The 24,226-nt window shown below is 34.1% G+C and overlaps 1 protein-coding gene across 6 annotated transcripts in view; it reads left to right on the plus strand.

Moving 5' to 3' along the window:
• LOC134368928 (lysine-specific demethylase 6A-like) overlaps nt 1-24,226 on the plus strand; it is a 174,504-nt gene that overhangs the window by 12,702 nt on the left and 137,576 nt on the right. For all 6 annotated transcript variants that reach the window (XM_063085172.1, XM_063085167.1, XM_063085168.1 and 3 more), the window contains exons 3-4: nt 10,441-10,549; nt 19,436-19,485. In XM_063085172.1, the coding sequence (XP_062941242.1) occupies nt 10,441-10,549; nt 19,436-19,485 (159 nt within the window). The remainder of the gene's footprint in view (nt 1-10,440; nt 10,550-19,435; nt 19,486-24,226) is intronic.

A 24,226-nucleotide genomic window follows, 5' to 3' on the forward strand; every position in this document is an offset into this window, starting at 1 on the left:
AAGGCTGAGGAGTGGAACTGTCAGAACACAGATTTGTTGCTTAATTTTCTCATTTTATAAGGATGCTGATAGTGGCATCTCAAAAAATTATACTAGTAATCTCAAAGATCTGTGATCACAATCAGCACAACAGTTATAATAACAGTGAAAAGTTAGAAGTATTGTTAGAATCACCAAACTCTGACACAGACATGAAGTGAGCACATGCTATTGGAAAAATGGAGGCTATAAATACTTGCTACAAACCTTCAATTTAGAAAAAATGCAATATCGGTGAAGTGCAGTAAAGCAAGTGCAATAAAATGAGCCATGCTTTTAATGTTTTGTTGTATGTTTTTACTCAGGTGTGTGATCTATTTGTAGCTAATTTTTGCATGTAGTGCAAGGTTGGATCCAAAACTCACTTTTTTTAACAAATAGATTTTCACTTGTTCCAGCATTATTTGTTGAAAAGGGACTTTTTCCAGGGAATTGCTTTAGTTTATTATTCAGTAAGCAATAGTGCGTATATTCTGAGAAATGCATCATTAGGTGATTTCATCATTGTTTGAACATGGTACAGTGTACTTACACAAATCTAGATTGTATAGCCTAATACACATCTTGGCTATATAGTATAGCTGTTATAATCTTATGGGACCACCATGGTATGTTTTTGTCTGTTTTGTAAGATTGAAATGTCATCATGCAGCTTATGACTGCTTTTGGTTGTCCTTTTGATTTCTATTTTTACCCGTTGTAATGTGTTACGTAGCATCCAAATATTTGGGGTTTTTAGATAGGTTTCTGTTACCAATTTTTAATATAACTCCTTTGGTTAAAGAATATACTTGGCATGAATTCACTACTTTTACAATGTATGTATTGAGATTTATTTTATCATCTTTCTCAGTGAGTATTTTGCTTTTACTTGAGAAAAATTGCGTATTGCTCCTGCTGGGTGGAGTGGTATGTAAACGTCAGTTAGGGCGTTGATTGATTGTGTTTTTCAAGGACTTCAACAGTGTTTGAAAGTTAATTTTTTTTTTTTTTTAGGTCTGTCTGTCAGTAATTGAGAAATGGGTATTGCAGTCTCTGACTGTAACTATTGGTTGGTCTGTTTCAACTCTTGGTTCTGTCACCTTTGCTTCATGTATTTTTGTTGCATGGATTTTAGAATTGTTAGGGCCCCTAGGAAATTTGATCTCTATCATTACTAAATTGTTCTTTTTTCATGGTTATAGTTTTGAAATCAACTTTATCTGATGTTAAAATAGTCATTAAACTTTCTTTTTTGTAAAACTGGGTTGGTATATATAATTTTAGTGCTGGCATAGTACTAATTATTTCATGTATACTATGAGTCTTTAAATTTATAGATTTAAATTATAGAAGCAAATTTCTATAGTTAGTGGTATATTTTGACCTTTGAGAATTATTTCATCTGACAATCTCTGCTCTTAATATAGTCACATTTAATGTGATTATTGAGATAATGGGGTTTTAGTCAACATTCTCAGTGTTTGTTTTGCACTTGTTAATTTTTCCTCTTTTCTTTTTCTGATTTCCCTTGGATTAGAGTATTTTTTAGTGGTTCAGTTTTATCTTTTTCCTGATCTGGTTAGGTATAACTTTTGAAATACTTTGTAGCATTAATAGTATCTATTTTTATATTGCATCATTATGTAACGGTATATGAACAGTAGTTGATAATCTTAAGGGGTATCTTCTAGCAAAAGTTGGTGTCTTTGTGCTGCTATATGTGTAGTGTAAGAGCTTCTGTTGCTTCCTGGCCTTCAGATATCATTATCAAAAATTTTATATATGTCATAAAATCCATAAAACTTTGTATCTATTTTTACTTTTAATAGGTATTTAGGCAATAGGAATATTTATATTTACGAGCAGTTAATCTCTGGTGCTCCTCATCCCTTTGTTCAGGTCCAAGATTTCTAGCTGATTTTTCTTTCGTTTGTGCTTTAAAGAGGACTTTCTTTAACATGATACACTCTTTCAACTTTTATATGATCAAAAAAATTTTTAACCTTTGTTTAGAGAATATTTTTTTTAAACTGGTGTAGAATAAGTATGAAATTATATTATATTTAGTTTTCTATTTTATAAATGTGTCTTAGAGATCCTTCTATTAGTACCTATAAAAGGGTTTCTTTTTGTTAATGGTTATATAACATTCCATTTTATGTCAGTTTATTTAACTAGTACTTGATTGTGGACCTAGCTTAAAATTGTGGACCTAGCTTTTTTTTAAAATTAGCTTTAGGGCCGAGCCCGTGGCGCACTCGGTAGAGTGCTGCGCTGGGAGCGCGGCGACACTCCCGCCGCGGGTTCGGATCCTATATAGGAGTGACCGGTGCACTTACTGGCTGAGTGCCGGTCACAAAAAAATGACAAAAAAAAAAAAAAAAAAAAAAAAAATTAGCTTTAAAAACATTTTTTTTATTATTTGTTATTACCAAATTCATTATTACAAATTGTGATATTTCTTTATGCCTTTTACCTCACCTATCACTCCCCAAACCCCCTCTCTCTCCCACTCACCCATCTATATCCTTAGGTTTGTTCTCTTCTTCTAAAAGTTCAACGTATTGTTGTGGTCTTTTCTTTCTTTCTATCTCCTTCCTTCCTTCTGGATTCCTAGCACCCAGGATATGTGCTATTCCTCTTTCCATGTCTGGCTTATTTCACTTAACATAATTTTCTCCAGGTTCATATATCTTGCTGCAAATGGCATAATTTCATTCTTTTTTATGGCTGAGTAGTATTCCATTGTGTATATATACCACAAAACTTAGGTTAATTTCATATTTTGGTTATTGTAAATGGATCTGCATTAAAGGTGGGAGTGCAGGTATCCCTTCAACATGATGATTTCCATTCCTTTGGATATATACCCTGAAGGTGGGTTTGTAAGATCATATTGTCGTTCTATCTGTAGTTGTTTGAGGAACCTCCACACTGTTTTCAGTAATGGCTGTGCTAATTTGTGGTCCCAGCAACAGTGTGAAGAATTTTCCTTTCCCCACATCCTCACCAGCATTTGTTCTCTATCTTTTCTCCATTTAGGATGATATTGGTGATTGGTTTATAGTAAATGGCTTATACTGAATTGAGATAATTTCCTTCTATACCTAATTTGCTGAGTCTTTGTCATGAAGGGATATTGAATTTTTGATGAATGCTTTTTCTGCATCAGTTGAGGTAATATGTTTTTGTTTTTGTTTCTGTTGATGTGGCATATCACATTTATTGGCTTGAGTATGTTGAACTATTTTGCATTCCTGGGATGAATCCAACTTGATCATGGTGTATAATTTTTTTGATATGCGGCTGTATTGTGGTTGCTGATATTTTGTTGAGGATTTTTGTTTCTATGTTCATCAAGGATATTGGCTTATAATTTTCTTTCATGTTGTATCTTTGTCTGGTTTCAGTATCAGGGTGAAGCTGGCCTCATAGAATGAGTTTGGGAGAATGTCTTCTGTTGCAATTTTTAAGAAAAGTTTGAATAGAAGTGGTATTAATTCTTCTTCAAAGGTTTGATAGAATTCAGCTGTAAAGCCATCCGGCCCTGGGCTTTTCTTTGTTGGAAGATTGCTGATTACTGCTTCAGTTTCATTGCTTGTTATCAAAATGTTCAGGTTCTCTATTTCCTTTTGGTTCAGTCTTGATAGTTTGTATCCATAAATTTATCGATTTCCTTGTATTTGTTGGCATATAGTTGTTTATAGTAATCTCTAATGATTTTTTATATTTCTGTGGTATCAGATGTAACGTTTCTCTTTTCATTTCTGATTTTTATTATTTAGGTCTTCTCTTCTTTTTTTTTTTTTTTTTTTTGTTAACCTAGCTAATGGTTTGTCTATTTTATTTATCTTCTCAAAAAACCAACTTTTTGTTTCATTGATCTTTTGTATTGTTTTTACGGTCTCTATTTTGTTTAGTTCTGCCCTGATCTTAATTATTTCTTTCTGTATACTACTTTTAGAATTGGATTGTTTTTGGTTCTTTGAGGTGTAGTGTTAGGTCTTTTGTTGTTTATTTGAAGTTTTTCTGATCTTTTGATGTAAGTGTTTATTGCAATAAACTTCCCTCTTAGTACTGCTTTTGCAGTATCCCACAGGTTTTGGTATGATGTATCTTTATTTTCATAGTTTCAAGAATTTTTTTGATTTCTTCTTGGTCCCATAGGTCATTCAGGAGTCTCTTGCTTAGTTTTCATGCACGTTGGTAGTTTCTAGAATTTCACTTATTATCAATTTCCAGTTTTAACCCATTGTGGTCTGAAAAGATACTTGGAAAGATTTCAGTTTTTAAAAATTTGCTGAGAACTGGTTTGATTTTTAAAAATTTGCTGAGAATTGACTTGTTGTCTATTCTCTAGAATGTACCATGTGCTAATGAGAAGAATATGTATTCTGTTGTTGTTGGATGAAATGTTCTGTAGGTATCTGCTGGGTCTAGTTGGTCTAAGGTATAGTTTAAATCTTGTGTTTCTTTGTTGATTTGTTGCCTGGATGATCTGTCCAATACTGCGAGAGGGGTTTTCAGGTCATCTGCTATTATTTTAATAGGGTCTGTCTTTTTTTTTAGGTCTAAGAGTGCTTGCCTTACATATCTGGGTGCTCCAGTGTTGGGTGCATACATATTTATGATTATTATGTCTTCTAACTGGATAGATTCCTCTATCATTATATAATGGCCTTCTTTGTTTTCTTTTATGGTTTTTGGTTTGAAGTCTTTTTTATCCTATATAAGAATAGCCACTTCTACTTGTTTTTGGTTTCCATTTGCATGTTATATCTTTTTCCATCCCTTAATTTTAGTCTGTCTGTGTCTTTATATGTGAAGTGGGTCTCTTGTAGACAGGACATAGTTGGATCTAATTTTTTAATCCAGTCAGTCTGTGTCTTTTGAATGGGGACTATAATCCCTTTACATTTAGGGTTGTTATTGATAAGTATTGCTTTACTCTTGTCATTATGTTGCTTTCTATTTACTTATTTATTTATTTATTGCTTTTGTTGAGCAGGTGCTATGTTTTTTTTTTTTTTGTTTGTTTTTTTGCAGCTGGCTGATATGGGGATCTGAACCCTTGACCTTGGTGTTTTAAGTAACACTAAGCTCTAACCAACTGAGCTAACTGTCCATATGTTGCTTTTGTTTAAATATTTTAAATATTATTTATTCCTTTCTTCCCCTTTTGTTTTTCATCTTCAAAATTAGTTGTGGTTTTTAAGTGACTTTTGGAATATTTATAGCTTTTTTTTTTAAACAATTTGCTTAAACAAAATTTGATATGTGCAAATTATTAGAAGTATAGTAATTGAATTAAAAGGTAGGTACATTTGTATTTAGTTAACTATATTGCCATATAATCTTTGACAAAATTTGTAACAATTTGTATTCTCACTGGGAACATATGACAATAACTCCCTTTTATCTCTGTTAACTGTGTTTTTAGAAAAAAGTCATCATACTTTGCTTTTGTTGTTCTGGTATGAGTAAAGTTAAATATTTTTTCATGCGTAGAAGAGTCTTTTCAAATTGTTTATTATGTGTTTTTCTCCATTTTATAAACTGACATGTTTTCTTGTTTTGTTATCAGTGTGCCCTGCTCTAGTCCTTCAATAAGCCCATCACGCATCTTTACCATGTCATCTATAGGCACTTTTTCTATAGTGTTAAAAATGCCATTTTTTTTTTTTTTTTTGTCTTTTTCATGACTGGCACTCAGCCAGTGAGTGCACTGGCCAGTCCTATATGGGATCCGAACCCGCGGCGGGAGCGTCGCTGCGATCCCAAGCGCTGCACTCTCCTGAGTGCGCCACGGGGCCGGCCCAAAAATGCCATTTCTTATGTAAGGAGGTCAGATGTCATTTTTTTCTCACTTGACATATGGAATCCTAAGTCACCACCTTGTTCATCACCTTCACTGAATGTAGTGGCAGGCCAGAAGTTGTGCCAGGCATGCACAAGTGTGGCTTTAGTCACTGTGTTCCAGATGTTGGCAACAGCATATATGGCATCCTTCACTCTATTCTCCTTTTTAAATCCTTCTACACCCACACCACTGTTCACTGCTGCTGGCATGATGTTCTTTTTCTATTTACTCTTCATTGATCTAAGGATACCCTGGTCATGTCACTGAATTAATGAAGTCACATTTGGGAGAAAGTACATGGCATAAACATTATTTTTGATGAGAATTGCAGCTGGAGGATGAGCCAAACAGTTGTTAAGGAATACACAATCTGGCAGTTGGCATCCAGTCCAGCTGTCCCACACCGAGTAAGAACTGCTGGTACAAAATTTAAGTGTAAGTCAGTCAGAAAAGATATCTCTGGTGATCCATGCCTTCTTGCTAACATAATAATGGATTGACAAAAAATTTATTACTTGAAAACAGTGAGGAAGCAAGCTTTTACCTATCTTAGCAAGTTTTACATTTACGCATGCCTGTTGTATTAGCACATATGAGCAGAGTTATTCTGTCCTTGGCATCCTTAATTCCTGTAGGCTTTGTCACATCAGCTGTAGTCAGTATCTTCCTGGGGCAATAACATCAAAACAGTGATGTTTCATCAGCATTATAGACTTGATGTGACATCACATTTTCACGATCAGTGATACTTTATCACTACAAATTTTTAAACATTTAATGCTGTGTCTTTTCTTAAATTTCTGCACCCAGCCTGTTAAATATTCACATTTTCCTTCCAGTTTTCAGTTCATTGTGGTAGATCTTTGCTTGTTTTATGATCAGCAGATGCTGATGAATTCACTCTTTTAATACATGATTAAGATCTTCATTCTTAGCTTTAGGCAGTGGCTTTCTTTTTTTCATTTACTTTTGTTTATCACTTTAAGCATGGAACTTCAATAGCTTTTCCTTCTGTTTATTTGGTCATATATGGTAGTCATTCAACATCATACTGTTCTGTAAGATATTTTATACTTACACTGCTATTCACTTTCTCCAGCAGCTTGACTTTCTGTGTGCTATAGGTGAACTGCAGTGCTTCTTCTTCTAATGACTCTCACTCGTAGGCGTATCTCAGGCCGTTCTAACATTTTCAACAATATCTTTAGACCACAGAGCAGAAAATAGGTAAAAAAAAAAAAAACAAAAAAAACCCCCACAGTGAGTAATGTGCATATGTCTTGGCCTTATGCAGGTTATGGTGGGGAACTTGCTCTTGGCATATTTGACTTGCATGCATGCCATTTTATTAATCTTTTGTGAGTGTGCATGTGGTGGGGGAATCCGGGTGAGTGAGAAAGAGATATATTACAGCTGAAGGTGGCCGGAGTATTTTTTCGCTTGGTGACGCTGAGTAAAACTGTGCTGTGTGGCTGTCTCTGTTTTGATTGAGATCTTCATGTACAATAGGTATGGAATTTTCCATTTGTGGCGTCATGTAGGCACTCAAAAATTTTTGGATATTGGAGCATTTTCGGTTTTAGAATTCAGATTAGGGATGCTCATTTTGTATATATTCGGTATTAGTAGCACAAGACTGATAAAGAAAACTTAGATTGAATGAACTCCCTTAAAGAAGTGTATGTAAAGCATGTTTTTCAGTTTTATTTCTAATATACCTGTGTAATGTCACACTCCTTTAGTAAGTAATACATTGTAGTGGTAGTTTGAGGGAGGGCAGAGGCCAGTTGAAGGGTTTATAAGGCAGCATACTTGGAATGTTGTGTAAGTAAAATTTGGAATTGTTCTCCTACATTTGTTTCTGAGACCTCTCTCCTGTGCAGAAACAAGAGGGACTAATAAAGAATCTTTAGGGTGTATTAGATTGCTAGGGCAATGAAAACACATTTTGTATCTTCAAATTTATAGTAATTTCTGGAATTTCAAAGCACATTCAAACTTTTAATTATTTTCAGTGACTGTGATTTGGTACTAAATATACATGTATTTAGGTGTCTAAGAGTGGAATAGAAACTAAAAATAATCCTCTTGTAAGTCTTACTGAAAGGATGTTGAGTCATCCCAGAATAGTCTTAGCTATAGTAGGTCTTTAAGCTTTTTTTTTTTTTTTTTTTTGGCTTTTTCATGACTGGCACTCAGCCAGTGAGTGCACCGTTCCCTATATAGGATCCGAACCCGCAGCGGGAGCGTCGCCACGCTCCCAGCGCCGCACTCTCCTGAGTGCGCCACGGGCTCGGCCTGTCTTTAAGCTTTTTATTGAGTATTTATGTATATGCTTTAGGTACATAATATTTTTACTCTGTATTTACAATGTCCTCATCAAAGTGGGAAAAAGGTGAAGGCATTCTGTGTGGGGACTCTATCCAACAACCAATTTTCTCATCACAACAAAATCTCCAGAGGAGGTTAGAGGTTTTTGGTAATAATGGGAAATCCTAGTTCCTAAGTGCTAGAATCCTTTGTGCTAGTTCCTTTGACCTCAGGTGCTTTTTTCAGAGGCACTAACAGCTGGGAGTATTCCTGGGAGTGTACTTTGAGATGGAAGAAATCATATCTACTTCTTTTTTTAGTGGTCCCATTGAAGATACCACTTATGGATGTTTAAATTGGACATTTTGAAAAACTTATTAGGAAACTTGAAAAAATCTTGACAGCATTTGAGCTTGGTTCTTCTCTAAGAACCAGGTAAAGAAACAATTTTTAAGTTCCTGTTGGGTGCTAAGGACTCCAGTAAACACTTATATGTTTTTTAATAAAAGTTTTCTCAGACCAGAGCGTTGTTACAGCTGAGACTGGATGGAAATTTAGTTTTCCACGATCTGTGATTAGTGACAATTTTTTTTTTTTTGTCTTTTTCGTGACCGGCACTCAGCCAGTGAGTGCACCGGCCATTCCTATATAGGATCCGAACCCGCGGCGGGAGCGTCGCCACACTCCCAGCGCCGCACTCTCCTGAGTGCGCCACGGGATCGGCCCTAGTGACAATTTTATTTGCAGTAAACCTCCAGAACACTATTCTTTGTGTTTTAGTAAAATCTTCATTCATTTTTTTCCTTCTTGCAAACTCTTGGAATTTGAAGAAGATTGACCCTCCCACTGCTTCCCCACACTTTTACTGAGGAATAATTGGTATACAAAAAACAGCATGTAATTAATGTATATAATTTGGTGTTGAGACATACTCACTAGTATTCCTGGCATCACAATTCAAGTAATAAACAGAGCTCATCACTTGCAAAAGTTTCATTGTGTCACTTTTTGTTGTTGTTGTAAGAACACTTAACATCAGATCTACCTTCTCAACAAATTTTTAAGTAAGCAGTACCTTATTGCTAACTACGGGCGGTATGTTTGAAGATCATCTCTGGAACTTACTCATCTTGTATAACCATAACTTTTACTCACTGAATGAAAACTTCCCACATACTCATGCCCCCATCCCCTGGAAATTATCATTAGGTAGTCTAAGATTTGATTCTTTACATGTTATTTTTCTCTATTAAAAAAGTACACAAGAATGTCTGTCTGTGTGTCTTGGGGTGGATGGTGTTGGAGTTAGTGTGTATGAAATATATGAGCAAGAGCAGGGATTAAACAATTGAAAGACAGCTTATGGTAGTCTAAAAATTTCTTATAAAGATAGTAACTGATGAGTACAAATGGTAGGCAGTATTATTACTGTAGAAATGCTCTGTCCAATAGAAATGTATTGAGAAATGTGAGTCATATATGCAATTAAAAATTTTCTAGTAGTCATATTAAAAATGGTAAAAAGAAACAAGTGAAGTTAATTATAAGTATCTATTTTAACATGATTAAAATAAAATTGTGAATATTTTATGCTTTTTTGTATGAAATCTTTGAAATCTGTTGGTGTGTTTACACTCACATCTCAATTTGGGCTTGACACCTTTTTTTTCCTCTTTAAAAATTTTTGTCTATTCAGGTTTTATATTTTCCAATAAATGTTAAAAGTATCAGTTTGTCAATTTACGAAAACTGCTGGGATTTTTATCAGGAGGATATTAAATCTATGGATTAATTTGAAAAGAGTTGATGTTTTGTCATGTTGAATCTTCCAATTTTGACACATTTCAAATGTTCAAAAATTAAATGTGGTTAATGGCTACTGAATTCAATAATGTTTCTCCTGAGTGTGTTTGAGAGTAATTGTTATATAAACAAAGACTAAAGTAACCACTTACATTTGTACCTTTTATATAAAGTTATTAAGAAGTTTGTGATTATTTTATTGGGCAGGTTTTGCTTCCTTTTTTTTTATATATAGTAAAGCATTTAGATCATGACCATTGGCTCTATTAATAAATACTTGAGAAGATGTTTTTTCTCAGGAATGCTGAGAAAATGAAATATAGGAAAGACATGTGTTGTTTACTTTGATTCGTTTAGTAATCTGATATAGACCATATACATTATCAAGAAGGAAATGCAGTTTAGGGTTTTGCCCCTTTTTTAATGTTTGTATTTTTCATTTTTAGGCTGTTCGCTGCTATGAATCTTTAATCTTAAAAGCTGAAGGAAAAGTGGATTCTGATTTCTTTTGTCAGTTAGGTCACTTCAACCTCTTATTGGAAGATTATTCAAAAGGTAACATTTTTCTCTTTTTGAATTTCTGCTTGATTTATGTTTGTATTATGCATTGTAATGGTTTTTGTTTTTCATTGGGGTACTTGCTACTATTTTTTCTTCTCCTAAGTTCATAAACATGTAATAAACAATGAGAAAGAAGCTAAAGTAGATATAAGTGTGAAAATCTCATGTAACTCCATGTAAATATTCAATAAATTTGATCATTCAGTAAACCTTATAACATCCTACATATGCTAACTGTAACCCTTCTCCCTCCAGACCAGTATCTTCATACCAAAGAAAAACTGTCTTATAAAGCAAGAATATTTTATGACTTTTTGATGGAAGTAAACATCTTGGTAGAAAGTAGATGGATATGTTATGATTTTCAGCAAATGTGGTTAGTGGAAAGAACAACTGACTAATTGTGTTAGGATTAGAATGAAGAGGTGGTGGTAGAGTAGATCCACTTTTTCCTTGGGGGATGTTTCCAGTACCCCAAGTGGAAGCCCAAAACCACAGATGTTATCAAACCTGATTGATGTTAATTGAAAAGTGTTAATTCATGTCTTCCACCCTCAAATTTAATGCTTTCTCCATCTTAACTAAGCACTCACACACACAGCACTCTGGCTATAGCTTCTACATTTTGAAGTGCAACAGCAAAACCTAGTATATATTTCTTTTTCTTTCATAACAGTTTTATGGCTAGATGATTTGTTCTTACTGTGGATCTTAGCAACCTTTCTTTTTTTCCCTTCAAGTCAAAAACTTTTACTTTTTTACTTAAAAGAAGCAAATTTCTGCTTCTTTTGGATATGTAGAATTGCCAGCATCAATGTCCTTGAACTTTGGGGCCATTATTAAGTAAAATAATTTTTACTTGAGCAAAAGCACAGTTGATCTGATAACCATGATGGCTAGTAAGTGACTAACAGGTAAGTAGGTTGTGTAGTGTGGGTATACTGGGCTAAGAGATGATTCATATCCAGGTGGGATGAAGGGCAGTGTTGTGAAATTTCATCATGCTACTCAGAATTCTGTGCAATTTAAAACTTAGGAATTGTTTATTTATAGAATTTTCTATTTAATTTTTTCATATGGTGGTTGACTGTTGGTAACTGAAACTGTGACTAGGAGGGGACTGTTAGCAGAAAAGTTTCATGAGTGCCACATTTTTTTTTATTAGGTTTAGCCAATCTTATTAATGAAATGCAATTTTGATTTGAGACAGAATTCTGGGGTATTTGTTTTACTATTTAAAAACTGTTTAAACTGATATTTATTTAATCTCTTTGCACTTTTATCTCATAATCTGAAAATTACGAAATAGTGATAGGAGTTTTATTATTTATTTATTTATTTATTTGACCGGTAAGGGGATTGCATCCCTCAGCATGGTGTGGGGCACCAGCCATCTCTATATAGGAACCGACCCGTGGCCTTGGCGCTACCAGCGCCGCACTCTCCTGAGTGAGCTACGGGGCTGGCTGGGTGATAGGAGTTTTAGAAGTGGTAGATGGAATTCTTCATATGTTTAAAATGGGCTTCATCCCTACAGGTGAGTTTTACCAACATTGCTTATTTCTACTACTTTAGATATAACTAACATAGGTTAAAATGAAATATTTCAAAGGAAACTGATAGAAAAGAACAAACAATACGTAGGTTTTTCTATAATGCACTCAGGGTTTTTGTGTTTAACATGTAAATTTGAGAGCAAGTTAACAAAGACCCTGAACTGAAAAGTAAGTTTGTGTCAGACTGTCTTTGCTACTTAGTGGTCATTTAATGATAGGTATTTTTAATTTTTTAAAGCTTTGAGAATGAGAATTTAGTTATGTTTTCTATTTTAAAAGAAGGGAAAAGTGCTTGTATAATTTTTAGCTGTGAAGTGAATAAAGAATCCAGGGAAATTTGTTTGGTAGATATTTTTGTTTGTTTTGCTTTTTGTTTGGGGCATGCCATTGGGTGTAATCTAATGAGGACAGAGAAAGATAACTTTGGCATTTAGGTTTGTGATAGACGTTCTCTTGCTTCCAGTAGTATCATGTAGAGAATTAGCCTTTTGAGAGGTAGAACTTTGCTTGATCATTTGTAATAGTAGAGAAAAGAAGAAAGTGAATTCAAAGGCAGTTATAGTTCATATTTCATGATGGGTTGAAAGTTTCCCAATTATAAACTCCCTGAGATTCCAGCCATTGATAGTTTTCTCTCTTCTCTAATATCAAGTAATTTGTTATCTGTTGTATGCACTGTCACTTTTGTTAAAAATAATTGGCTTTATATTTTCGGCTTCTTACATTTTCTAATGGTTAGGTTAAGTACTGTATAAAGAGTGACTAATGATGCATGTTGAAGCTTAATGAGCTTTTTCTCCAAACTCTTTTTCTTGTCTTTTGTCAGCTAGATGTTGATGGGGTATTGGTAAAGGATGTAGAATTTTGCTCTATTATTCAGAAATACTTCTTTTATGGACAATAAAAAGTAAAGTATTTATATTAATTATTGACCATAGCGTATACTATGGACAGTTTTCCAACCTGTTTCTCTACTCTTTCTCACTTGTGGTTCTCAAGAAAAACTGTAGAAAGTGTTAGGTCATGAGGTGGGGGACTGGCTGAACAGCCTGGATTTTCTTCTTGTCTCCCCCTGTGCCCATTTTTACCCAAACAAGATGGACTAGAGTGAAGAGTTGGGTGATGTGTTCTTTAAATGATTTAGCCCATTGAGGCATGTGACCCTGGTCATTATGAAATCAAAGCCAGGTTGCATTTTGGGATCCCTCAGTTTAATGCAGGTAGGACTCACACAGATGAGAGACTCCATCAACCCTATGCATTTTTCCTGAGCCTTGAGGGATTAACTTGAAATGAATTTTTTGCTGCTTATCTGTAAGTAAAACGTCTGCTTCATGTAATTTGTGTGCATGGGTATTTTGTTTCATCAGACCCAGACAAGTTGGTAACCAGAACACAATGAACCTGCTTCACATTGTATGCAGTAGGTTCTTGTTATTTATGGTACTTGTATAAAGTTGTTGTGAACACTGAATTAGCAAATACTGAACCATTGCTTCTAAAGGTAAATACAGGATGAAATTCTTGTTAGCCTCTGATCACATTTTCATTAACTGATCAGTACATAACCTTATTTTGTGTGTTTCTGTTTAATGTTACCCTATTTAATTTAAGTGTAGGTATAATCTTTAGTTGGGATGCTTGTCTTTTGTTTTAGGAGTTTTCTTAGTATGCTCTTGAAATTAAGCCTTTATCAGAGATATCATTTGCATGTATTTTCTCCCATCATGTAGGTTTTCATTTCACTTTTTTAACCATATGCTTTGGTGCACACAGGATTTTGATTTAGATCAAGTCCAGTTTATTTTTTGTTTCTTTTGTCGCTCATGCTTTCGGTGCCATATCTAAGTATCCATTGCCATATTCAAGGCAAAGATTTACCTCTATGCTTTCTTCTAAGATTTTTATGGTTTTAGTTCTTATATTTAGGTCACTGATTATTTAGTTATATTTAATATATCGCATGAGGCAGTGGGCCAGCTTTATCCTTTTGAATGAGAGAAGTGAATTGTGCTATCACCGTTTGTTGAAGAGTATGTTCTTATCCCATTGTAGACTAGCACGCACATAGTCAAAAATCAATTGATCATATATGTAAGAGTTTATTTCTGGATTCTCAATTCTCTTTTGGTGGTCTTTATTTCTGTCCTTCTGCTAGTTACATAGTTTTGATTACAGTAACTTTGAGGAACAACTTAGTTGTTTTCGTGTATCATATTTAATGTCCGAGGTATTTTATGTTCCTCACTGCCTCTAATATTGCTTTCTTTTGCTAGTTTAACTGATGAATTTAATCAATTTGATGGATTTCTTTTTAGTGTATTGTTTTGATTGTCATTTTTCTTCATTTACCATTCTGCCCCCAAACTGAATACTTTAAATGACTATCTTTTTAAGTTTGCTGATTTTTGTCCTTTGCTTGCTAAAATGTGGTGCTGAACTCCTTTAGGGAATTTTTCATTTTAACTATTGCTTCTCAGCTCCAGAATTTCTATTTCATTTCTCTTTGAAGTATCTGTCTTTTATGAATAGTCTCCATTTGTTCACACATTGTTCTCCTGTTTTCCTTTAGTTTTTATCCATGGTATTTTTTTAGCTGTTTGTCTGACCATATTTAACGCAGTTGATTTAAAGCCTTTGTCTAATAATTACACTATCTGGGCTTTCTTGGGACTGGTTTCAAATTTTTTTTTCTTTTTTTTAAACTGTGACTGGGCTATATTCCTTATTCTTTTTAAGCCTGGCAATTTTTTAGTTGAAAACTGGCCATTTTGGATATTATAGTTTAGTAACTTTGGAAATTAGATTTGCCTTCCTCTTCATAGGTTTGCTGTTGTTTGATTGTTGAGGGCTGCAAGTTTTGTATGGTTAATAAGTTCTAAACTTTTTTTTTTCTTTTTGCCGAGACTGTATTCCTTGTTCTGTGAAGTTACTGAAATTTTTGTCTCATTATCTTAGTAGCAGTGACCTGAGACATTTAAATCCCTGGAGCCCCCCCCCCCAAAAAAAAACCCAAGATCACAACTCTTTCCTGTCTTTACAGAAGGGCTCTGTGAAGTAGAGTACTCCACACTGGCTACAACTCTCTTAGCCTTCACCTCCTGCTTGGGGAGAGCAAAGATCAGTCTCAGTTACAAGCTTTGAATTCCTTCAGATCTTTTATGAGCATGTGAGCATGTGTTCAGCCCTCATCTTGTGTATTTTACTCTGTAAAATATCAGGTAGCTCTTTAACAAAATCCTTATCACCTCAAGAATTTTCCTCTTCATTCTTCCACTAGACTTTTAGATCTATCTTCTCCTTGCCCCATTTGCCATCCTTTGTAACAGGTGGCCATGGGTTGTATATGTCTTTAACTGCTTTAATACATGCTGCTTGGAAAGGACTGCAGCTCGAGATGGCAAAATAAATGACAGCTTCTGTGTCAGTACCTCAGTGAACTGTCAGATAAGTCAAAATACTGCTGTGAGTTTTTGAGAAAAAAGATCTTGTTTATTCCAGTTGTCATCAGGAAGCCATACCAGAAAAATAGGCTGCTGTTCTCATGGCTGCTGCAAACTGAGGATAGGGTTGATAAGGTGGGTAGACAAAAATGACGTGATGCTCTCTTACCAAAATTTAGCAGTCCTTTTCTCTATTAAACAAAAAAGTTTGGAAAAAGTTGATTCTGTCACTTTTTTCTGCTTTGTGTCAGTGAAGGGGCCAATTCTTGGAGTTCCCTGATGGCATCCATTTCAGTTATTACTCCCAGTGGTAACATCTTTTTTTTTTTTTTTTTGTCGTTTTTTCGTGACCGGCACTCAGCCAGTGAGTGCACTGGTCATTCCTATATAGGATCCGTACCCGCGGTGGGAGCGTCGCTGCGCTCCCAGCGCGGTACTCTACCGAGTGCGCCACGGGCTCGGCCTAGTGGTAACATCTTGCAAAACTGTAGTATACACAGCAGGATATTGCGTGTCGGTATACTAAAGATAAAGAGCATTTCTATCACCACAGCATTCCTCATGTTGTACTTTTATAGTCATATTCATTATCTTACTACCCCTTCCTTAACTCCTGGCAACTCTAATCTGTTCTTGTTTCTACAATTTAGGCATTTTAACACTTCTGTAAAAGGAGGCATAAATTATGTAAATTCAGTGCATTGACTTATCATCATTCAGCATAATTTTCTAGTGATTAATCCAAGTATATGAATGCACTGTATTGATAATTGAATGATAGTTTATTGTATTGATAGTGTATATCAGTAGTTCTTTTTTTATTACTAATATTCCATTTGTTTGTGCTACAGTTTGTTTAACCATTATTGTTAAAGTACATCTGGGATGATTACAGTTTTTGTTGTTAAGAGTAAAGATTCTATGAACCTTTGTCTACAGATTTCGTGTGAACACAAGTCTTCGTTTCTTTGGGAAAAATGTCCAGGAGCACAGTTGTTGGGTTATAATGTCATTGCATGTTTAGTTTTTTTCAGAAACACTGCCAAGGTGTTCCAAAGTGTGGCAGTGCCGTATTACATTCCCACCAAGATTTCTCTGCATCTTATTGGCATTTAGTGTTGTTACTGGTTTTTACTTTAGTCATTCTGATACATTATGGAGTTTGTCAGGCATGATTAGAAAATTTAAGAGAATACTTACCTTTATTTTGCTTATTGTGTTCTTCCTTTCTGGTATTCCGTGGTCCTGGCCTTCATCATTTTCTTTCTGTTCAGACAGCTTCCTCTGGCTATTATTTTAGAATAAGTCTGTTGACAACAAGTTTTCTTTCATTTGAGAAAGTCTTGATTTCTCCTTTATTGCTAAAGGACGTTTTTGCTGTATATAGGATTCTGGGTTGACAGTTCTTCAACACTTGAAATATTTTTTGCCCCTTCCTTCTGCTTTTTATAATTTTGGATTAGAAATTGGCTGTCTGTAATTTGTTTTTCATGTGTCTTTTTTTCTGTGGTAGGTTTCAAGATCATTGCTTTTTCTTTGTTTAGTTTTCTCACTTTATGGTGTGACTTTTGTGTTTTTGGGGGGGAGGGTGTGGGTGTGTATCAGGTTTTGGGTTTCTCAGTCTCTTGAATTTGTACATTCGTGTCTCTTGCCAAATTTGGGAAATTTTCATACCTATCTTTGTATACTTTTATTAGGTCTGACTCTTCCTCCTTTCAGACTGTGATGAGTCCTATATGTATTGTTACTAATCCACAAGTACCTGAAGCTGTGTTTATTTTATTATCCTTAGTCTATATTTTGCTCTGTTCCTTTTTTTTCCCTCTCTCACTCTGTGTTGTATTTCAGTGATTCTTTCCTATGTTTGCATTATGTTATTGAGGCTATCAGCTGAGTTCTTTATTTTGGTTATTGCCTTTAACAGTTGTAAAATTTACATTGATTCTCCTTTATATCTTCTGGTTTTTGTTGAGGCTTTCTAATATTTCTTTTTTTTCAATCATTTTCATAATTATTATTTGAAGCATTTTAATTATTTCAGTTTCAAAGTCTTTATCAGGTAATTCAAACATCTGTCATTTTGATATTCTCATCTGTATTTTTTAATTCAGTTTAATATCTTCCTATTTCTTGATGTGATGAGTGATTTTTTGATTCAGTCTTGGAAGTTTTTATATTTTGTTATACAACTTTAGATTTCTCATGTTAATCTTTTGTTTTAGGTGTCTTTTTGTAAAATCTGTCAGAGTAAGTTGGATTACTACCTCTTATTGCCATGTGAGGGTTGAGTCCATGTTCTTTACTCAGTCTTTACTGACATATGGTTCTGTGCGTGCCTTGTTGATGTTGGACTGGGATGAGAGTTTTGGCTTCCCATATGGTTTCACTGATACTGCATTTGATTGGTCTTATTATTCATGGGCAGTGGTGAAAGTACTGACTTCCATCAGGGCACTCTTACTCCACCCAAGTATGGAGGAGCAAGGTACATCGTTTCTGCTATGTAGGTATGAAGTCTCTCTAGGTTTTAAAGTACAGCAAACTCTTGAATAACAAGGGTTTGAACTGCGCTGGTCCATTTATAGGTGATGTACCTAACCAAAGAGTTAAGTAGACTATCGTAGGCTATTAAGTACTTAACTATGTAGGTAATGATGCAGTGCCCTTCCAGAGGCTTGAGGTGCACAGTGGGGCAGTGACTCAGCAGTGAGCTAGGGAAAGCACCCCATGCGTCAAAAATTATATGCAGATTTTCTACTGTGCAAGGCTTGGTGCCCCTACCCCCTGCTATAAATATTTTAGTGAGCGAATTCTCAAACTTGGGATGTAGCCTATATTGTAGGATGATGCTTACCTATACTATTGTCTTGAGCATCAAATTTGGTTCTTTTAAAATTCTGTCCTGTTATTTTATGATAATATTTGAAAGCACGTTTTCCTCAAAAGACTTTTCTTTAACTCTTGTGGTTAAATTTATAAAAGCCTTTTGGATAATATTTAAAGTTTTATTGTAAAAATATCAGAAATTCATAAAAAAGGCTCATCAAAGACATAAAAGTTCTCAGCCTACTACATAATATCAAATCTCTTTTTCCTTTGGTGTTCTCTTCTGTTTCATTTTATTTTTGAAATTAAAAAAAAAATTTAAAGGTAATGTTCAATGCCAGCTATATTTTGTCCTAAAAGTTTATGCACAGGGAACTTTAACAAATAAATGCTTAGCCATCACTCAAAGAGATTCTGAGTCAGCTGGACCATTAATAGGGTTTCCTGTTTTTACTGTTGTTGTCCCCAATAGTTGTAATGGGTTGTGTGACTTTACTATCTTTTTACTTTATGTTCCTTTTTTTAGGCTGACAAGGAACTAATTTATGTGATTTGACAACCTTTTATGCCTTTATATGGATTATGAGACAGGGGCTAACTATCTTGGAGTTAAATTGAAGATAATAGCCTAATTTAATGTTGATTGTGTGAAGGGAAGCATCAGAAATAAGAGTTAACTTTGTTTGCCCCTTATGTTGCTGAGTTTTTAATTTTTCTAGGAAGTGAATTGCATGTTAAGAAAAAACTAGAAGATTCATTATAGTGTGCAGTAGCCTTAGAAAATTTCCATCAATTTTGGTCCCTGAGGGATATCAAGTTGATTCAAGTAATTGCCAAGATTTTACATGTATTTAAGTGCATAGGTGAGATTGGATCATTGTGTCATGTATCTGGATAAATTGAAAGGCCACAAACTTTAACTTATTTGGTCTTTATATTATTGTTTATTGAGGGATGGGTATGGTTGGCAACTTACGTTAAAATATTTCTTAATATTTTACTTTAGATTTTTAAATGGGATATAATTTGACTAATAATTATCTTACCTTTTCCAGCATTATCTGCATATCAGAGATACTACAGTTTACAGCCTGACTACTGGAAGGTTAGTACAGATTTGAAAGCTAATTTTCTTTTCTTTTTTAGGGGTAGTTCATGTTCAAAATATATTTAACTCTGTTTTTATTAATGGCAATATACTAATTCTAAGGAGAGAACATGGAAAGGCGAAAAGGTATTTTTCGAGTATGAGCATTTTGCATAAAGTGCAAAATTGACATGACTTCCTTTGTATAAACCTTTTAATTGGTATTTTTTTGAATTTTTATTGGTAAAAGAGAACATAAATGTGATAATTTAGAAGTAAACAAATTTAGGGAAAAAACTCAAACGCTGTTTCTTTTTTAAGTTCATAGCTGAGAGTAAATGAAGGATGGTTGGTGATCATGCTAAAGATGAGGTTACTCAGGCAAAGGAGCATCTATCTTTCTTATAATTTCTCCATGACTGGATCCCTGGAGAGGACCAAAACTATCTATTTTAGAAGACCTCTCTAAATGAAGTAACTGTGTATAATGATGAGTCACCCACGGTTTTATGTCAGGTTAAGCATAAAGTTAAACTAGCAGATTATTCTTTTATAGCATGTATACTTTTGAGTATGGCACAAATAGTTTAATAGGTGATTTCTCAACAATATGCATTGCTATACCACAAAAGACATTTATCCTGTAATAAAATATAACTTATAATACTAAGTTTAGACATAAACTGTTAGGATTAGTTACAAATAAAGGGGAAGTTTTCTATTAGCTACAGACTTTGAAAGCCTATTGATCCCTAATATAAAAGCAAAATTGTTGCTGGCTTTTGTGAATTACTTGAATTGGAAATAAACATAATTAAAAATGAAGGCTACTTAGTCTAAAAACATGCATAATATTTATTTTGATTTATTATTTTTATGTTAAAGCATTATAGACATGTACTTTATAGAATTCAGTAATTTAAAGTGTGTGATTCAATAGTTGTTAATTTATTCGTAGTTGTGCAGCCATCACTGTAATTCTAGAATATTTTCATCATATCAAAGTTAAACAATGTACCCTTCTGTCTCTCCCATGAAGGAACCATTAAGTTAATTTCTGTTTCTGTATATTGGCCTATTCTCGACTTTTCATGTAAAATAAATCATAAATGTGGTATTTTTGAATGGCTTTTTCCACCTAACATAATGTTTTTAAGTTTCATCCATGTTGTTGCATGTATCAGTATGTCATTACTTTTTATGACCGGATAAATTACAGTGAATGGGTATTCATACATAACAACATTTCAGGTAAACAATTAGTACTGTTTTTTTTCCGTTATTCATTGATGGATACTATATTAGTCTGTTTCTGTTTCTTATAACAAAAATACCTGGAACTGGGTAATTTATAAGGAAAAAAAGTATACTGCTTACACTTTCGGAGGCTGGGAAGTCCAAAATCCACATCTGGTGAGGGTCTTCCTTAGTGGTGGCTTCCTTTACACAGGGTAACACATTGGGAGATGAGGGAAGCAGAGAGAGAGCTAATCTGCTCCTCATTTTCTCTCCTTTCAATCCCCTCAGAACCATGCCTATGACCACCATTAAACCATCAACTTAATCACCTCTTCAAGGCCGCTCTTCAGTTACTGTAATACGATTTCCAACCCTCAATAGTTACAGTAGGGATTAAGCTTTGGGAGAACATTTGTTTTTCCTTGCTTGACTTCCTTTGTATAAACCTCAAAATTTTTGCTGTTTCACTTTATCTCCTGTATTTTCTTAGCTCTGCTTCTTTATTTGTTTTGTTTGGTAGTATCTAGATTAGGGTTTTCAGTCTTGGCAGTATTAACATTTGGGACAGATAATTCTTTCTTGTAGATGCCTGTTCTGTGTAGGATGTTTAGCAGTTTACCTGGCCTCTACTTTGTAAATGGTAGTGGCACCACCAATTTACTAGTTGTGTCAGTGAAAATGTCTCTAGACATTATCTAATGTCTGTGGGAGGCAAAATTTCCCATCATTGAGACTCACTGCTCTACATATTTCAGAATGCATTTTTGAGTTATTAGGCTGACCTTTATAAAAAATTTGTTCTGCTTACTCATTTGTATTATAACTTTTGAACAGTATAATTTTATTTGCCCTTACCTTTTAGTTTTTGGCATTTTGCTTCACAGCTCAATAATTGGAGTTGTCTTTTTTTTTTTTAACTGCTGCCATTCACATGGCATGTAGTCAGTCCCAGTGTGGTGCGTTATCCTAAGGGGTAGTGATGTTGGGCATGTTTTCCTGTGTGTTATCAATTTCCACATCTTTTTTTGATGAAGTGGCTTTGAAATCTTCTTGCCCATTTTTTCCCCCCTTTGGCTTTTTTATTTTCTTAATTTGGTTTTGAGATAGTTTTTTGTTTGATATGTAATTTTCAGATATTCTCATATAGTTGGTAGGTTTTAAAGAAATTTTTTTTACAAGTGTGTTTCTTAGGGTGAACACTTTATTTTAGTGATATATAATTTTTAGTTCTTTTTCTTATATGAATTATGATCTTGGAGTCTTTTCTAAGAATTCTTTAGTTAACTCCAGTTTACTTAGATTTTCTTGTTTCTTTTTAAAAATTATAAGTTCTGCAAACAAGAATGTTTAATTTTTTCCTTTCTAATCTGTGTGGCTTTAGTCTTTCTTTGTTACATTTGCATGTAATTTCAGTATGCTGATGAATATGAGTGGTTGAGGAGAATGATTTGCTTTCATTTCCTGTCATGGGGGAAGAGTATTCATCTTTCAGCCTTTGATAGGATATTGTTGTGGATTTTCTTCTAGATGCCTTTTTATCATGTTTAGGGATTTCTGCTCTATTTCTCAATTGATGAGAGTTTCTTTCCATGAATGGTTGCTGGATTATGCCACATGCTTTTTGTTCCTCACTAACTGAATGTTTTTTTCAGGCTAATTGTGTGTGTGTGTGTGTGTGTGTGTGTGTGTGTGTTTAATGCTAAATTAGTATTGGATTCCATGGATAAACTCCAACTTATAATGTGTTATTTTCTCTGTGTCACTGGATTTGACTGCTAATATTTTGGATGTAATATTTGTATTTTTTTCCCATTAGCAATACTGGAATATAGTTTTCTGTTTCTGTGCTGTCTTTATTTGGTTAAGGAATAAGGGCAATACTCAGCTAATAAAATGAATTTAAAAGTACTCATTTTCTATATTATTAATTTTCTGGAATCGATTGCATAAAATAGGTGATGCTTCTTTCTTAAACATATGGTAGAATGCGCTAGTAGAACCATCATGGCCTATAGATGTCTTTAAAAAAATATTTTAAATTCTGAATGTTTAAACACATATTGGACTCTTTGGGCTATCTGCTTTCTTCTTAGGAGAATTTTGGATGTTTTTGTCTTTCAAGGAGTTGGTCTGTCTTATCTGAGTTATGGAATTTCTGGCCACAGAGTTGTGTTTTCAGTTCCTAATATTCTTTTATTTTTATTTTGTATTTTGCTGGTTCCTTGATGTTATCAGGAACCACATTCTAACTGGCCAGCTTTCCAATATTCTTTTAATATTAGTGGGATCAGATATGATAGCCCTTCTTTCATTGCTCATATTGGTAATTTGTGTTTTTTCTGTTTTTACTTTTCAGTCTGGCTAGAGGTTTTTTTTGTTTGTTCATTCTTTTGTGGTTGAGAAATTTTGAAGTGTGTATTCTCATTTTGTTTTATTTAAAAGTGTCATTTCCTTTGACACTTTCCATGAATTAGGGAGGTGTTATTTACCTGTCATATATTTGGAGATTTTCCAAATACCATTCTGATACTTTTCTTTTATGTTTGACCTACATATATTATTATTTTAAACATTGACAGTGGGAATTTTTCTTTCTTTATTCTGTTTTAAATAATATGTTTAGACAATTTGCATTTTATGTAATTATTGATATGTTTGGATGTAGGTCTCCTATTTTATTGTTTTCTATTTGTGTTCTCTGTTGTTTATTTCTCTCTTTTTCTTATATTGCACTGTTCTGGTTTTTTAGTATTTTTTAAAATTCCACTTTAGTTTTATAACTTTTTGATACTATAGATTATGAAATATTTTTAAGTTAGTGGTGGCTTAGCATAAGTGTAATTAATTTAAGAGTCCATATATATAATTACTATTTGTGGTGGTTAATCTTATGTATCATTTTGATTATCCCTCAGGGTACCCAGATATTTGGTTAAACATTATTCTAGCTGTGTTGTGAGAGTGTTTCTGGATGAGATTAACATTTCAATCTCTGAGCTGAGTAGTTTACCTTCCCTTATATAAATGGCTTCCTCATCCAGTCAGCTGAAGGCCTGAGTAGAACAAAAAGGCTGTGTGAGAGGAACTTCTTTTGCTTGACTGCCTCTACTTTTCCTGAGTTTGAACTCAGGCTCTTCTGGTTCTGAGGCCTTCGGATGCAAACTGTAACTGCACCCACTGGCTTTCCTGTGTCTTCAGCTTGCTGACTTCAGATCTTAGGACTTGTTAGCCTCCATAATCCTATGAGCCTTATTTGGAATTGCTCATAGGATTTTTTTCAGCCAGCTGGTCTGTCTATGCATCCATTGACACACATCCTATATAGGTTCTTTTTTCTTGCAGGAGAACCATGAGGAATATAGATTTTGGTGCCAAGAGTTGTTTCAGAACAAAATCTTTTTTTTTTAAGTGGATATTTTCTTAAGCATTATTTGATTTGTTTGATTATTTTTCTTTCTTATTGATGCATAAATGATTATACATATTTATGGGGTACGAAGATTACTATCAGTAGTTGTGT

The sequence above is a fragment of the Cynocephalus volans genome, chromosome Y (genome assembly GCF_027409185.1).
Source record: "Cynocephalus volans isolate mCynVol1 chromosome Y, mCynVol1.pri, whole genome shotgun sequence".
In the NCBI taxonomy this organism is placed as follows: Eukaryota; Metazoa; Chordata; class Mammalia; order Dermoptera; family Cynocephalidae; genus Cynocephalus; species Cynocephalus volans.